The 17383-nt window shown below is 37.3% G+C and overlaps 1 protein-coding gene across 3 annotated transcripts in view; it reads left to right on the top strand.

Annotated features, from left to right (window-relative positions):
- gcgrb (glucagon receptor b) overlaps window positions 1-17383 on the top strand; it is a 31761-nt gene that overhangs the window by 5302 nt on the left and 9076 nt on the right. For all 3 annotated transcript variants that reach the window (XM_047803545.1, XM_047803543.1, XM_047803544.1), the window contains exons 2-6: window positions 12466-12565; window positions 15776-15866; window positions 16067-16174; window positions 16358-16452; window positions 16939-17045. In XM_047803545.1, coding sequence (XP_047659501.1) covers window positions 12515-12565; window positions 15776-15866; window positions 16067-16174; window positions 16358-16452; window positions 16939-17045 — 452 coding nt within the window. In that variant the 5' untranslated portion in view covers window positions 12466-12514. The remainder of the gene's footprint in view (window positions 1-12465; window positions 12566-15775; window positions 15867-16066; window positions 16175-16357; window positions 16453-16938; window positions 17046-17383) is intronic.

The raw sequence follows: 17383 nt of genomic DNA, 5'->3' as shown, positions 1-17383 counted from the left end.
GTCCTCTGTCTCCACTCTTTTTTATTTATTTATTTATTCACCATCCATGTCATTATCACACACAAGGTACATGCTTTAGACCAATCTGACCAATCTGACCTTGGTAAAAGATATTTACATATTTCAGACTCATCCAATGAGCACAAATTCATCACATGAGTACTTCATATCTCTGGCTGCATCTCATTTGTTGGACTTCACAAGTATTGGCACCCCTCTAAGCTATATTATTCAGTCAACGTCCCCATCCAATCACTTATCACACCCCATAGTGCTCTACGCTTCCTCTGATCGTTCAGCACCGCACGACTGATCCCATAATCTCTCAGGGAAGGTATGCTTTAAGACTCTGTTCTGACACCAAAGTGGTGGAATGACATTCCCTTAGAACATGACGTACTTCAACTAGCAGTTAAAACCTTTAAAAAACTTTACAAAAGTGTTGTCTGTGTGCTTTACCTGCATATTACATTCAACACAGAGTTTTAGAATGAGGGTATTCTTACTCTTTGACCTAGTGTACCAGCAGCTATGTATTCATTGATGGAGACTTCTGTAATCTCTCTGGATAAGTGCGTCTGCCAAATGCAATAAATTTGGATGTAAATGCAATTGCTAACTGATCTTGAATTTTTGAGGACGTTTAACACGCTGAGCAGGAAAAACAGGAAAAAAGATTCATCTGATTGAGTATACAGTATGTACAGAGATTTTATTAACTACTACAACATAAGTTAATAAAGAAACAGGTATACAATAACAATAAAATGACATTAAATTTAATTACGCAATTATTATTATTTAATTATACACTGTTCAATACATAGATTATACAAATGCACATATAATATATAATAAGATATTATTGAAGAATGACCCATGAGTGAATTACTAGAATTATACGTTAGCTTTTCAGATCTGGGTAAATAAAGGCAGGTTCTAGTAGCAGACCTAAATTGTTTGTCCCCAGCAGTAAATCTTGTGCTTGAGTGTGTTTACGGCTAATATACCTGCATTTTCTGGAGGTAAAGTGTTCCCTAAAATTCCTCTCATAACTCAGTTACTATAATGAAATTTTAGAGACAGAAATACTTTTGACATAAAGCATAAAGAGGGTAATTTTACTGAGAAAAAAAAGTGTACGTTTTGTTCGGAGCGCATTGTTCAGCATACACGCACCTGAGATGATCAGAGGTTCAGTGTCTCCCATTTGTCACATCTAATACTGGCTTTCATACATTACTGTTAGTGTTGGAGCCATAAAACACAGCAGGAAGAGAACCGTATGAGAACGAATGAAATGAATTCACACGTTTCATGAGTCATCATCAGTGTAGAGGTCGCATGTGTGTGTGTGTGTGTGTGTGTGTGTGTGTGTGTGTGTGTGTGTGTGTGTGTGTGTGTGTGTGTGTGCGTGTGTGCATCAATTCAACTGTGTGTTTATATCTAGTCATTTAAAACTGAAACTAAAATTTAAAACTAGTGACTGTTATCTACAGCTGGTGGATGTTTGAAGTAAAAGAAAGATCTAAAATAGAATTTGTGACTGTGAGGTAAAACAAGAGTTTCTGATTCTTATCTAGTGCTTCTGTGACTGTGAAATGATATATCATATATAATATTTTGTACTATTTTATAATGATACTTATGATGCTGGGAACTTAGTTAAGTTTCCAGTTAAAACTATTCAATGTGTGAGATAATACTAGTGAATCTGAGGTAAAAAAAAATAAATATTGGCTGTGAGGTTAATATTATGGCATGGCAAATGTGTGAGGCAGAATGATGATATATAAAGTTATATTTATAAAGTAAATGTGACCATGCAAGAGCTTAACAAAGTGAATGTGATCTAAAACTAGTAACTATGAGCTAAACTTTTGAGCTACAAATAGTGAATGTGTGAGGTAAATCTAGTGACTCTGAGGTGAAACTAGTGACTCTGAGGTAAATCTAGTGACTCTGAGGTGAAACTAGTGACTCTGAGGTGAAACTAGTGACTCTGAGGTAAAACTAGTGACTCTGAGTTGAAACTAGTGACTCTGAGGTAAAACTAGTGACTCTGAGGTAAAACTACAGACTCTGAGGTAAATCTACTGACTCTGAGGTAAAAAATTGACTCAGAGATAAATCTAGTGACTCTGAGGTAAAATTAGTGACTCTGAGGTAAAACTATAGACTCTGAGGTAAATCTACTGACTCAGAGGTAAAAACTACTGACTCAGAGGTAAAATCATGTGACTCTGTGCTAAAACTACTGACTATGCAGGAAATCTAGCGACTCAGACATACATCTAGTGGATGTGAGGTAAAACTAGGGACTATGAGGGAAAAGTTATTGTTATATGAAATTAATGTTTTATGAATTAAAATATAGATTATGTAAAAGCACTTCACATGAGGTAATTGGTGAGAACAAAGACATCCAAAAATCTGTAAATACTGTATATGTTCATATGTTATACATAAAATATACAAAAATTGTGACTGTGGGATAGTGAATTTTTAAAAAAAGTATGAATAATGAAGAAAAGTTTTACTGATTGATCTGTGTATGATTATGTGTGTCACAAAGATAAAAGTCTGAAAGGTGTGTGAAAGAACATATTTCTGTGTGGTCCCCTTTAAAGCACCCCAGCATATTTCCTGTGTGTGTGCGTGTGTGTATGTATATGTGTGTGTATGTGTGTGATTATGTATGTGTGTTTGTGTGTGTATACAGTATGTGTATGTTGCAGGTAAAGCAGAAGAGAAGTCTACACTCTATACACACTGCTCTCACACGCTTCACATTATCCTGCTGTGAAAAAAACGTTTCTCAGCCTCAGTCACATCTCATGAAATTTTAGTTACACATTCACAAATAACCACAACAACGCTGCTCATAACTTTTTAACCCTTAAAGGTTATAAACATGTGTTTTAGGTGTATTGGAGAAGTTAACTAGGAAAGATAAAATACAAAGGCATAAATGTTTCGTACGGTCATGTGTCGTCCTCATTTTCTGATAAATGTAATTCCTCTGTGTGTGTGTGTGTATGTGTGTGTGTGTGTGTGTGTGTGTGTGTGTGTGCGCGCGTGTTTGTGTGTCTTTATGTGTGTAGGTGTGTGTGAGTTGCACATACAGTATCTGGTTATTGATGTGTGTAAACCTAAATGACAGTTAATGTATGATGACCTTCATATGTCGCACATGTTTTTGTGTGTGTGTATGTGTGTATATGTGTGTGTTTATGTGTAGGTGTTTGTGAGTTGCTTTTATTGTACTTTATGTATGTTGACCTTCATGTCACACTTTCTTATGCGTGTATATGTTGGGATGTGTTTAGGACACAACCAGAATGAGTCATATTTTGAAACATATTATCTATATAGGTCTGTGTATGTGTATCTGTGCGTGTGTGTGTCTGTGTGTGTGCATGTTTGTGTGTGTGTGTGTGTGTGTGTGTGTGTGTGTGTGTGTGTGTGTGTGTGTGTGTGTGTGTGTGTGTGTGTGTGTGTGTGTGGGCTTGTAACAGTGGGGTGCGTCTGGCTCTGTGGGGGGTCAGGAACAGAAGGTTTTAGGGACATATGAAAAGAGAAAGAGATTTAGGTGTGTGGAGAGGTTTATATTGCATTCAGCTGCGCGCACACACACACACACACACACACACACAAACATACACGCATACACACACACACACACACACACAAACATACACGCATACACACACACACACACACACACACACACACACACACACACACACACACACACACACACACACACACACACACACACACACACACACACACACACAAACATACATGCATACACACACAAACATGCACACACACTGCACAGTCTACAATTTCTGTGCTTTTAATGTTGTTAGTCAGCATTTAGTTTTGAAACTTTCCTGCTTTTAAGATCCCTGAATCTGTCCATTCTGAATGTGATTATTCTGATAGCATTAATCCAAATCCAAGGTTTTTAAACACCACTGAAAAAAATTCAGACCCGATAAGACGTTTTACAGAATTTCATTTGAATTTCAGTCAGAGCTACTCAGCGATGCACATGGTAGCAGCAAAACCATTTGCTGTAGGCAGAACGCAGCCCAGCTGGGAATCACACACATGCACACACACACACACACACACACACACACACACACACACACACACACACACACACACACACACACACACACACACACACACACACACACGCACACACACACACACACACACACACACACACACACACACACACACACACACACACACACACACACACACACACACATCGAACTGATTTATGGCTGTTTGACATTGCTTTGAAACTTCACATCGCTGTCTGCCTGCGTTATCTCTCCCCGGTTTGTTGCCTGCTTAACTGTGTGTCATGTTTTCAGCTCTCTCTCGTTTGATTCATAGCTTCAGTTAAACCCAGTGTTTACGCTAATTTACACAAATTCACTGTTGAGCATTGGTCTAACGCACCAGCATGATGCCAATGATCATAAAACTATCCTGCAAACAGTTGTTTATGTACAGGAAATTATTACCATAAAACTAAGAAACCACAAAAGCACTTATGAAGAACAATTGGATATAAGATATAGATAGAAATTCAGTTATAATTAAAACAGCATGGATAATGATCAGATAGTAATTATTAAATACTGTACTTCATACGAATTTGCATTCATTTCTTTCAAATCAGCCTTCCAGACCCCTTCACATTTTCCCCGTCACAATTTAAGAGTAAACATCACGGGACTGAATGATCAGCAGAGGAGACACTCATCCTAATCAGCTCATTAAGTGTCATACTTAAACACTCTGTTGATGTATTTGCTCCGTCGTTTCTCAGATCTGTTTTTTCTCATGGTTTTATCTCCTGTTATTCAGCTTGTTTTGCTTTTCTCAGTGTTTATCGTCTGTACCCATGTTCTGCCTCATTAGGCTTCTTATGTGAAGATGGATAACTGACAAACACAAGTGCACAGATTTTGTCATTCTGTTATATCCTGGTCATACCCAGAAAAAAACACACGGATCAAGGTTTTAAAGTACTGACAAGGACCAGATGTTTTTATAACATATTTAAGGTTAATATTTAAGGTATAAACATGTAATAACGTGTCTGAAGAAGAACTGAAGCTTCATAACAACAATATTACAAAAGTAAACCCTACCCATCCCCAGCACTAACCCTAGCCAAACATACTCCATTACATAGTGAAGCTTAAAGCTCATGTTTTGCTTTTCTTCTTACTCTTTTATATGATTTAATATGATTGTTACATCGTGCTGCCAAACACTATCTCATATCAATCATTTCTAGAAATACGGATAAGCTTGATAATACCCCCCCCTTCCCCACAAGTTTGTGTTGTACAAGAAAAAAATGTCTCTTTGTGCAAAAGATAGCATAGATACAACATAAACAAAGTTAAAAATAGTTTCAGTTAAAAAGTTTTAAATAAATAAATAAATAAATAGTGTGTAAACAGTTAACAGAAATGATGTGGGCAGTTAGAACATGTTTAATTTATTTATAAATAACGGAAAAATAATCTTTCAATTTAATCTAAATTTATTTGTGTAGCGTTTTTAACAATGGTCAATGTCTCAAAGCAACCTTACAGAACATAAGAAATATTGCAAAAAGTAGAAAAAAGGTTAACATTTTACAATTTCTTCAAAGATTCATGATTAATATTATTTATATTTATATGTTTAAATGTGTTTGTATTTATCCCCAATGAGCAACCCTGAGGTGACTGAGGCTAATGCGATAGCATAGAGACCGACATATTGAAACTTTTTTCATAATTCATTTTACCTTTAATGTGTTACTAATAGTTTAATTCTGTACTATAAGATACTGCGTGTACACACACACACACACACATACACACACACACACACACACACAAACACACACCACACACACACACACACACACACACACACACACACACACACACACACACACACACACACCACACACACACACACACACACACACACACACACACACACCACACACACACACACACACACAAACACACACCCACACACCACACACACACACACACACACACACACACACACACACACACACACACACACACACACACACACACACACACACACACACACACACACAGGTTAATATATTTCTGAGGACCTTCTACCTGACTTTAACCCTTTAACCTCAGCTGCTTTAGGTCATAAGAAAAAAGTTGTCCTCATTGGAACCAAGCCAAAGGTCCCCACAAGCTCCACTGTGTCAGTGTTATGAGGCTGAAGGGGATTCCAGAGAAGTTAATGTTTTATTAAAAAAAGAGTAAACAGTAAAAAATCTAAAACATGATTCAAGTCCTGACCAATAAACAGAGTTCAGGCCTCAGCATTATAGCAGATAGTTGGAGCAGAAACAGTGGAAATCTTTTATAAACAGGTTATATTTCTGCTTTGTGAACAGGATATTCAGCTGAACCGAAATAATAAAACCTATAAAATAATAAAAGGTCAATGCAGCAGTGAGTGATGTCCAATAAAAAAAAGATTTCACTGGTGGATTCAGATGTTTACACTGTGTCATCAGGCAGAAATATGGAAATTTACAATAAATAAAGTGAATAAATTCAAGCTAAATGGATTTCTGGATAATGTTGCGATCAAACAAGCAGAGAAAAAAAAAAGTTAAAAATGGCTGCTGCGTTTTAGCTCCATTAATATAAACACATTATAGAGAGATAAACATGCTCATTTGTCACTGTAGTGTTTTTATATAAACAGTGTTTTTTCCCTATGAGGGTAATTTCCTCTTTATCCACAATTAAATATCCAGTATGGATATTAATTTTCATGTCCGTTTTCCTTGTAAATTGATAATTTAATAATTTTTTTTCCCATAAAATTTTGGTTCAATCAAACTGCTTTTTTTCTGTTTCTATGAATGGAGCAGAATTCTAAATTAATGAATTTTATTTGTCACTTGGCGTCGGACTCTCAGACAGTCAAAACTTTTAGAAATATTTGAATATATGTGAATATACAGTTTTGCTAAAGCAAATATCTGTTGTGATGTTTTATGCTTTTGAGTTTTCACATTCTTAACACCTTTTTTTTTCTTTTTTTTTTTAGAGTTTTAGAGAAATTTTAATTTAATTTAATTTTGGTTATATGTCTGTAATCTTTACATTAATTTTGTAAAGATTTACATTAATTTTGGACCAGAACATCATTATATTAGTATGTTATAATTCCCTTGTGTGTGTGGAGTTTGCATGTTCTCCCCGTGCCTCAGGGGTTTCCTCCGGGTACTCCGGTTTCCTCCCCCGGTCCAAAGACATGCATGGTAGGTTGTTTGGCATCTCTGGAAAATTGTCCGTAGTGTGTGTGTGTGAATGAGAGTGTGTGTGCCCTGTGATGGGTTGGCACTCCATCCAGGGTGTATCCTGCCTCGATGCCCGATGACGCCTGAGATAGTAGTTCGGATAAGCAGTAGAAAATGAGTGAGAGTGAGTGAGTGAGTAATTCCAGGTCTACAGTATACGGTGTTTAAACCTTAAAATCGTTATGTTAACATCCAGGCTTCAAGTACTTTAAAACCTGAATGTGTGTTTTTTTTTTCCCCCGAGGATCACAGAGAAGAGAAATGTTGTACACTTGTGCTCATGCTCAGAGTTGAAAGAGTTTGTTGTGGATATCCTGTTATTTCAGATCCTCTTGTGTCCTACACCAATGTCCACAGCAGGATGGACCTTTTTATTTTTCTAATATTTGTTATTAGAGTTGAAGACATCAAACCCAAAGCACTGGCTCTTGTTCATATCTGTTCTTATATCTTTCCTGCTTATTATTCAGCAGATGTCTGTGGATGGTCACCGATTCCATGAGCACAGACCCTACAGAAAAAAAAAAAAACCGAGAGAAAATCCCTCTTCAGTAATATCTGTCTTCTTCATATTCACCAACCATCTGTTTTTTTTCTTCTTGTTTTTCTTTCATCCCTGATTTATTTATTTATTTATTTATTTATTTATTTATTTATTTATTTATTTATTTATTTATATAGCCATTTATAATATTCAATCTACATTGCAGGACCAAGATCAGATTCCACATGTGAGAGAAAAATATCAGGTTTATTATATCTGATGATACACATCCGGGATTCAGTCCAGAAAAAGCCACCACATGTGAGCTGAATTCTCTATAATGTTCGTCTACATTTTCAACTGTAGTTTTCCACAAGCAAACACTGCTGATGGGTTCAGCACCAATAAATCATTTCCACCCCTCAGATATAAGCAGTATAAATGTTGTTGATGGAAAATAAGCTCTAGGATATCTCCTCATACCCCCGAGACTGAGGGTTTTTAAATTATGTCTAACTTCTTCAACGGCATCTTAGACACAAGCACTTTGCAGTGCAACCTGAAAAAAAAAGAGAAAAGAAACCCGGACTGCGAATGTGGACTGGTGATGGCATTGGTGTGTTTTATTGTTGACGTCCATTGTGATATGAGGTAACATGAAAGCAAGAGAAAGAAATCTAGGTTACTTGTGTAATTAAAATAAGAAAAGCACAACATAGTAAATTAGCATTTCTGTAAATTTAATTTGCTCTGCTATGAAGAAACATTGGCAACTTTTTGAAGGATAAGCTACTATATGTTTACAAACGTTATAAACTATATGTTTACACGCAGTATCTTAAACCGCCACCTCGGTTTATTTTAATGTTAGTAACAGAAAATGTGGCAGCATTTCATCTACACACTTTTATTTAATTTATCTTCTGTTCCGTGAGAAATTAAACAGCTAGCATATTATTGATTAATAATATGAACTTTGCTAGCATCAGGCGCTGAAGTGTGTTAAGTGTTATGGTTACATCTCAAGCTTAGCACGCTTAGTCACACACTCAGACTGCTAAGGCAATTTTAATAAGGGGGTTTAGAACTCTTGATGTTTGAACTCACATAAATATGTTTAAACACACCGAGACACACACATACACGCGCGGTCAGTGCTAATACGTCTTAGCCGCGCTGCCTGAATCTCATCTTAGTGGCATATTTCATTAGTGCTAATGCGCTCCCATTGTGAATTATACACACACAGATTTGGGCAGGAATTTCAGACTAAGAACAAGTTCTTTCATGAGAGAACCACACACAAACATAAACACACACACACACACACACACACACACACACACACACACACACACACACACACACACACACACACACACACACACACACACACACGTGTGATTTTTTCAGTAAATATATTTGCATAATGTTTATCTTTAGTATCTGTTACTTTTATTATGCTTCTCTGTATATGTGATTTTACACTAACACACGCGTACACACGCGTACACACACACACACACACACACACACACACACACACACACACACACACACACACACACACACACACACACACACACACACACACACATTATCACCTTTTTATTTCAGTATGCTAACACTTCTCACCTCTGATCCTAAGTGAACTTCTTTCCGTCTCTGGTTTGTGTTTGGTTTCAGTGACAGTGAAACTTTAGGTCTTTGTGACTTTTTCCATCTTGAAGAATGAACAGTTTAATTTCAGGTGATTTAGTTTATCTGAAATTTATTGCACTTTTAATGTCATTTAAAAAATATGAAATCTCTCTCTCTCTCTCTATCACTCTCTCTCTTTCTCTTTATCTATCTCTCTCTGTTTTGTGCTGAAGTGTGTACTCTCTAAGCAAACAGTATATTAGTAAAGTGACCAAATACAGAGGGATGTTATCGATTGTGTTATCTGTGGCAGCTACAACAGTTTGAGTCACTGCTGCTTTTTTTGAAGCCTGTGTGTGTGTGTGTGTGTGTGTGTGTGTGTGTGTGTGTGTGTGTGTGTGTGTGTGTGTGTGTGTGAGAGAGAGAGAGAGAGAGAGAGAGAGAGAGAGAGAGAGAGAGAGAGAGAGAGAGAGCACAGTTGCTGTGGATCAGACACAGAAATGTAATTACCACAACACAGAAGATAATTTGTTTCACATCTTCAGGACGTAAGCTGTCAAATTAGATCTGCACTCTGGGACCCACTAAGTTAAAGGCATGTGTGTGGGTTTGTGTGAGTGTGCATGTGTGTGAGTGTGCATGTGTGTACTGTATGCATGTGTGTGTGAGTGTGTGTGTGTGTGTGTGTGTGTGTGTGTGTGTGTGTGTGTGTGTGTGTGTGTGTGTGTGTGTGTGTGTGTGTGTGTGTGTATCTTTCTGTGAGAAACACAGGCTTTTACCAAGTGAGCATTAGTATGCAGACTTTGTGTGGATGTATCACACAAACACATACTTTTGACTGTGTGTGTGTGTGTGTGTGTGTGTGTGTGTGTGTGTGTGTGTGTGTGTGTGTGACAGATATTGGCCTTTACATCATGTTGAAATACTGAGGTTGTTCCCTTTAGTAGCAGAAAGTCAGACCTCTTGCAGCACGACGTGGAATAGAATGGAATTTGAAACGTTTTAGCCAAAAAATGTTTCCACTCTTAAGGTGTTTTTTGCAGAAACGTTTCAGATTCCGTTCTGTTCTCCCACATCGAGAGCGGCGTGGACTTCGGGAGGTCCTTCCAGAGGTCACCTAGATGGCACCATGATGAAAGCTGAGTAGAAGTTTATGCTTTCAAACACAAACATGGTGTCTGGCGGCAAGCAGCAATCATCGGGGCCAAGCACCTCTGAGTCATTCTGTTGTTTGTGCAGCATGTGGCTAGAGATTGGTGTGTGTACTGTACTGTCATTACTGTCAATGTTCAGTCAGAACTTTACCCTTTCTGTGTAACATCATTTCTTTAAGTTAGAATTCAGCTGTATCAGTACCTGTAACATGACAGTCAACCATTAGCAGTTTTTTTTAGTTCTGGTTGAGTTCCTGATACCAAAAATTGAATTTACCAATGAAAGAAAACATGCATGATATATTTTTTAATGGATTTATAGTTAATATACATTTAATACTGCAGAACATCCAATCTCACGTTATAACAGCTGTCGATTGTAGAGGGGATTCCGCTGTACGTGTTATTGTGAATGAGCTGTTGCTATGGAAACGATAATGTATCAGAGGGAGCGCGTTAATATAAACCTGCACTTCAGTCAAAGCCACTGTTGTGTAGAATTCATCAACACCTGATGACTGATCAGAGTCCAGAACTCAGCGGCTCTGTGGTGTTAATATACACAATAACCAATAATATTGGCTTTTCTTGGATGTCTGAGAAAACAAGTTTATAATTAAATGACATGGTACATTATGGTTCTCAGGAGTTCTTTCTGCCTCCTTAAAATAAAATATTTACTTCAGTAATTAAACCGAACTGTCTTTAAAGCTGTAAAACGTTTTGTACTCATTAAAAAGATGCCTTTGTGCTACATGAGATTCTGTCGTTGTGTGTTTGAGAGACACACACTCTCATGCCTGCCCACTCACACACTTCCTGTGTATCGTATTACTTTAGATTACACAAGTATGATGATGATGATGATGATAATGATGATTATACACCATGTACACCGCACATGTAGTCTTATTTATGGCTGAGGAAACTATAAAGTGTGTATTTTATTCATGATAGCACTGTTGCTTGGCCCATGCACCGAGGCATGCATGAGAAAGAAGGCTTAGTAGGAAACGATCTGAGCATCCGAGCCTTTAAAGGTTAAGGGTCGTGCTCAAGGGCCCTATAACCTACGAGTTCTGAGCCAGTGCTGGGAATAAAGAACCTTATAATCCCTGAGCTAGCACCATGCATTTTTTAATTCACTCTAAAAAATGAGTTGTTGCTGAATTCTGGGTACAAGTACAAAACGTCTCACAGCTTTAAAGACAGTTCATTTTATTTTAAATACTGAAGTAAAAATTAATCTGAAAATTGAACTTGAAATTTATTCCCAAATAAAACTCCAGAGAACCATATTGTACATTATGTCATTTAGTTATAAAACTTCTTTTCTGAGACATCCGAGATTATTTGTTACTATATTAACACTACAGTGCTGCAGTGTTCTGGACTTTGATTGGTCATCGGGTGTTGATGAATTCTCCAGATCTGTGGCTTCTACTGTAGCACAGGTTTATATTAATATTATATTATATTGTTCTGATACTTTCTCGTTTCTGTAGCAACAGAGGGTCCATAGGGACGCACGCGTACAGCGGATTCACCTCGCAAACAAGTCTATGATGTGATGATCGTTTTGTGGGACATTTCTGACAGCAGTTTCCAATGTCGGCACTTTGTAACATTCCAAGGAAGAAAGCGGAGTAACATGTTTCTCAGCTACGTGACTTTTGTTAGCTTAAAGACAGAGAGGAAAAACAAGGGCAGCTAGAATGTTTGTGCAAACAGGAAACAACATGTTTTGTCCACAGATGATCTGAGATGAACTGAACTTCCTCTTCCTGTAGGTGACATGCTGATGGTGGCAGAGTGATGATCTGACTCACAGGCTGAGGGATGTTCCTGCGGCTGCTCCTGATCCTGCTAACATTCTCGTCACACACACAGGTAACACCCTCACCTTTTCAGGGTTTGTCCTAGACAACATGAGTGATGCTTTGTTACTGCGTTAGTGTCAACGGGATAATATAAGCACTAACATCATAAACTTCAGTGGTATCAAAAGACTAATGTTAATGTTACTGTTAGTAACGTTAATGTTTTGTGGGCGTGGCTAAATGTAACCATTTGTGCCCTGAACATGCTTGGGGATAGATTGACATTTATTAACCTACACACAAAAGTTTACATAGATGACATAATCATTAGGTTGACATAATAATTTCTGTAGATATTTTTGGCTGCACCAAACATACATGCGTGCGCACACACGTACACACAGACAGATACACAAAACATACACAAAGATTAACACCAGTCATTCAATATCATTCACATCAACTTGAAAAGCATTTAAGCATAACGGACACGCACGCACTCACACATACACACACATACACACACACACACACACACACACACACACACACACACACACACACACACACACACACACGGGAATGCAGAAATGTAGGCTTTTTCTTACCCTTTACCTATTTAAAATCTTTGTTACTGACACGTTCCTGCACATTCAGGCAGATGGTTGAAGAGATAAACAGAGATGGATAAAGATCACACTGTTCTACATAACAGCATGTCCACCAGCAGCAGTGTTACACTACACAATGTTACACTACACAATGTTACACTACACAATGTTACACTACACAATGTTACACTACACAGTTACACTACACAGTTACACTACACAGTTACACTACACAATGTTACACTATACAATGTTACACTACACAATTACACTACACAATGTTACACTACACAGTTACACTACACAATGTTACACTATACAGTTACACTACACAATGTTACACTACACAGTTACACTACACAATGTTACACTACAGAGTTACACTACACAATGTTACATTATACAGTTACACTACACAATGTTACACTACACAATTACACTACACAATGTTACACTACACAGTTACACTACACAATGTTACACTATACAGTTACACTACACAATGTTACACTACACAGTTACACTACACAATGTTACACTACAGAGTTACACTACACAATGTTACACTATACAGTTACACTACACAATGTTACACTACACAATTACACTACACAGTTACACTACACAATGTTACACTATACAGTTACACTACACAATGTTACACTACACAGTTACACTACACAATGTTACACTACAGAGTTACACTACACAATGTTACACTATACAGTTACACTACACAATGTTACACTACACAATTACACTACACAATGTTACACTACACAGTTACACTACACAATGTTACACTATACAGTTGCACTACACAATGTTACACTACACAGTTACACTACACAATGTTACACTACAGAGTTACACTACACAGTGTTACACTACACAGTTACAGTACACAATGTTACACTACACAGTGTTACACTATACAATGTTACACTACACAAGGTTACACTATACAATGTTACACTAAACAATTTTACACTACACAGTTACACTACACAATGTTACACTACACAATGTTACACTACAGAGTTACACTACACAGTGTTACACTACACAGTTACAGTACACAATGTTACACTACACAGTGTTACACTATACAATGTTACACTACACAGTTACACTACACAATGTTACACTATACAATGTTACACTATACAGTTACACTACACAATGTTACACTACACAGTGTTACACTACACAAGGTTACACTATACAATGTTACAGTACACAATGTTACACTAAACAATTTTACACTACACAGTTACACTACACAATGTTACAGTACACAATGTTACACTAAACAATTTTACACTACACAATGCTACACTACACAATGTTAAACTAAACAATTTTACACTACACAATGTTACAGTAGAGAATGTTACACTATACAATGTTACACTACAAACTGTTACAGTACACGATGTTACACTACACAATGTTACACTAAACAATGTTACACTAGAGAATGTTACACTACACAATGTTACACTAAACAATGTTACACTAGAGAATGTTACACTACACAATGTTACACTACACAATGTTACACTACACAATGTTACACTACACAATGTTACTCTACACAGTCTCATACTACAGCAGCATTACACTCTTAGCTTTCTAAATAAAATAAAAAAATGCCTTTTGATGTGTTTGAAACCCTGAGATACAAAGTGAAAGTGTTGCGTTGGACCTGATTGAGTGGCCATTTTTATCTGTTTTAATTTTAAGATGTTAAATTATTGATGTTCAGCTTTATATAAAATAAAACTAAACTTATATTTCCTTCTGCACTTGAAATGTGATGAGGATCAGAAGAAGAGGACAGTGAATCAAGAAGAGAAAAGAATTAGGGGAATGGAGGAATAAAGCAGAACAGCAAAGATTAGATTAGAGATAGATTAGACTTCAGCTATCTTATAATATGTATAGTAGTGTGTAATATAATATGTACAATACATGTCTTGGTAGGATGAGGGAAGATTATTACAGTATAGTATAGTATAGTATAGTATAGTGTAGTACTGTATAGTATAGTATAGTACTGTATAGTATAGTACCGTTATAGTACTGTATAGTATAGTATAGTATAGTACTGTATAGTATAGTGTAGTACTGTATAGTATAGTATAGTATAGTATAGTATAGTACAGTATAGTACAGTATAGTATAGTATAGTACTGTATAGTATAGTACCGTTATAGTACTGTATAGTATAGTATAGTAGTGTATAGTACTGTATAGTATAGCATAGTTGCTTTTTATAAAGATAAATGAATTAAAATGGCTCATGGCTATGAGCGTTGGTTCTTTAATAAATAATGAAGAAAAATAAATTATATATAATCAAATGCACACATGTAGCTGTTAGTATCTGGGGAAATAAGACAGAAATAAAACTCCTGATGATGTGATATAGTGTACACGGTGCTATTGTGTAGGTGATAATTGTGTGTGTGTGCTTGTGTGTATGTGTGTGGGTGTGTGTCTGCTTATGTGTGTGTGTAGGTGGAATGTGTGCATATGTGTACACGTGTGTGCGTGTGTGTGTTGTGTGTGTGTGTGTGTGTGTGTGTATGTGGGTGGAGTGTGTGCATATGTGTATACATGTGTGTGTGTCCACATTCTTAGTTGGGTGTGTCGTCTCTCTGTAGGTCTGTTTGGCTCTGAAGGAGCTACGAGAGCAATGGGCTGTCTACAGGAATGAATGCATTCAGAGCTTCAGCAGCAGCCCACCTGCTACAGGTAAAAAAACTCACATACTCATGCACACACACGCGCACACACACACACACGCACACACACACACACACACACTGAGGCATTTTGTCACTGAAGTGTGTGTGTGTGTGTGTGTGTGTGTGTGTGTGTGTGTGTGTGTGTGTGTGAAGCCATTAATTCAGCAACTGAGTTAAATAAATATAATGTGTGTGTTTCTTTATCAGGTTTGGTGTGTAACAGGACTTTTGATCACTACACATGTTGGCCTGATGGCTTGCCTGGCTCCATCGTTAACGTTTCCTGTCCGTGGTATCTGCCGTGGTATCACAAAGGTGAGACACACACACACACACACACACACACACACACACACACACACGCATATATATATATATGCAAAACTAAATAAAACGAATAAATAATTAAATGATTTACTGTTTGAAATCCAGAGAAAACATGTTTCTGTAGCTTGTCACTATCCTCCTGTGTGTGTGTGTGTGTGTGTGTGTGTGTAGTTAAGCAGGGTAAAGTGTATCGAGTGTGTGGTGCAGACGGTCGATGGGCCGACGGGAAAAACACCACAGAGTGTGACGAGAATGACGTGCGACTGGTGAGATGACATGTATTTATATTACTGAGGACTTACTAAGACTTTAGTGTTAAGAGATGTCCTTTCCTATTTTAAGCTCAGTATACAGTATAAACCTGTGTTCCTGATCCACATCACTTTTAATGTTTATCCCCAATTTCTAATTTCTCCTTCAAACGTTCTTTGGTAGGCATGGCCACCGGGGGGCAGAGTTATAATGAAAAAAATGTAAATAACATTCCAGCAGTTAGCTACACGATAACGTCTACTTCATGTTTCATAGTGTGGCATCACTGGAAAAGTGGTCATGGCTTGAGACCTATACTGAAACATAGTGTTATTGAAGCATTGTAGCTTCAAGGCAACTAGTAAAGACTTTTGGCTGATTTAATAGAATGTTTTAGTGTTATTTAAACAGAACTGTTTTCTTACTCTGTGTGTGTGTGTGTGTGTGTGTGTGTGTGTGTGTGTGTGTGTGTGTGTGTGTGTGTGTGCGTGTGTGTGTAGGAAGAGTATTGGCGGATTGTAAGTAAATTCAGGGTCATGTATACAGTGGGTTATTCACTCTCTCTGGCAGCTTTGGTCCTTGCTCTTGGAATCCTTGCAGCCTTCAGGTGAAAATGCACACACACACACACACACACACACACACACACACACACACACACACACACACACACACAAAAAAAAAAAAAACGATTCAAATTCACAGCTGTATTCCAAAAACTGTCATGGTTTATATTAATGCACTTGCTCTACTGTGTTAGTTTCCATAGTAACAGCTCATACACAGGAACTATAACAGCAAGCGCTCCACAGATATACATTAATAATGTGTGTAATTGTTGGTATGGTGGTTTTATAAATGGAGATGTTTATGTATTATGTATGGAAGGAGTCTCCAGTGTCAGCACTTTCAGTGCCGTAACTTTAAGTTTCTGATGCGTTCAGG

The sequence above is a fragment of the Tachysurus fulvidraco genome, chromosome 18, assembly GCF_022655615.1.
Source record: "Tachysurus fulvidraco isolate hzauxx_2018 chromosome 18, HZAU_PFXX_2.0, whole genome shotgun sequence".
NCBI lineage: Eukaryota > Metazoa > Chordata > Actinopteri > Siluriformes > Bagridae > Tachysurus > Tachysurus fulvidraco.
The sequence above is the reverse complement of the archived record's forward strand: the minus strand, read 5'-3'. Positions and strand labels throughout refer to the sequence as shown.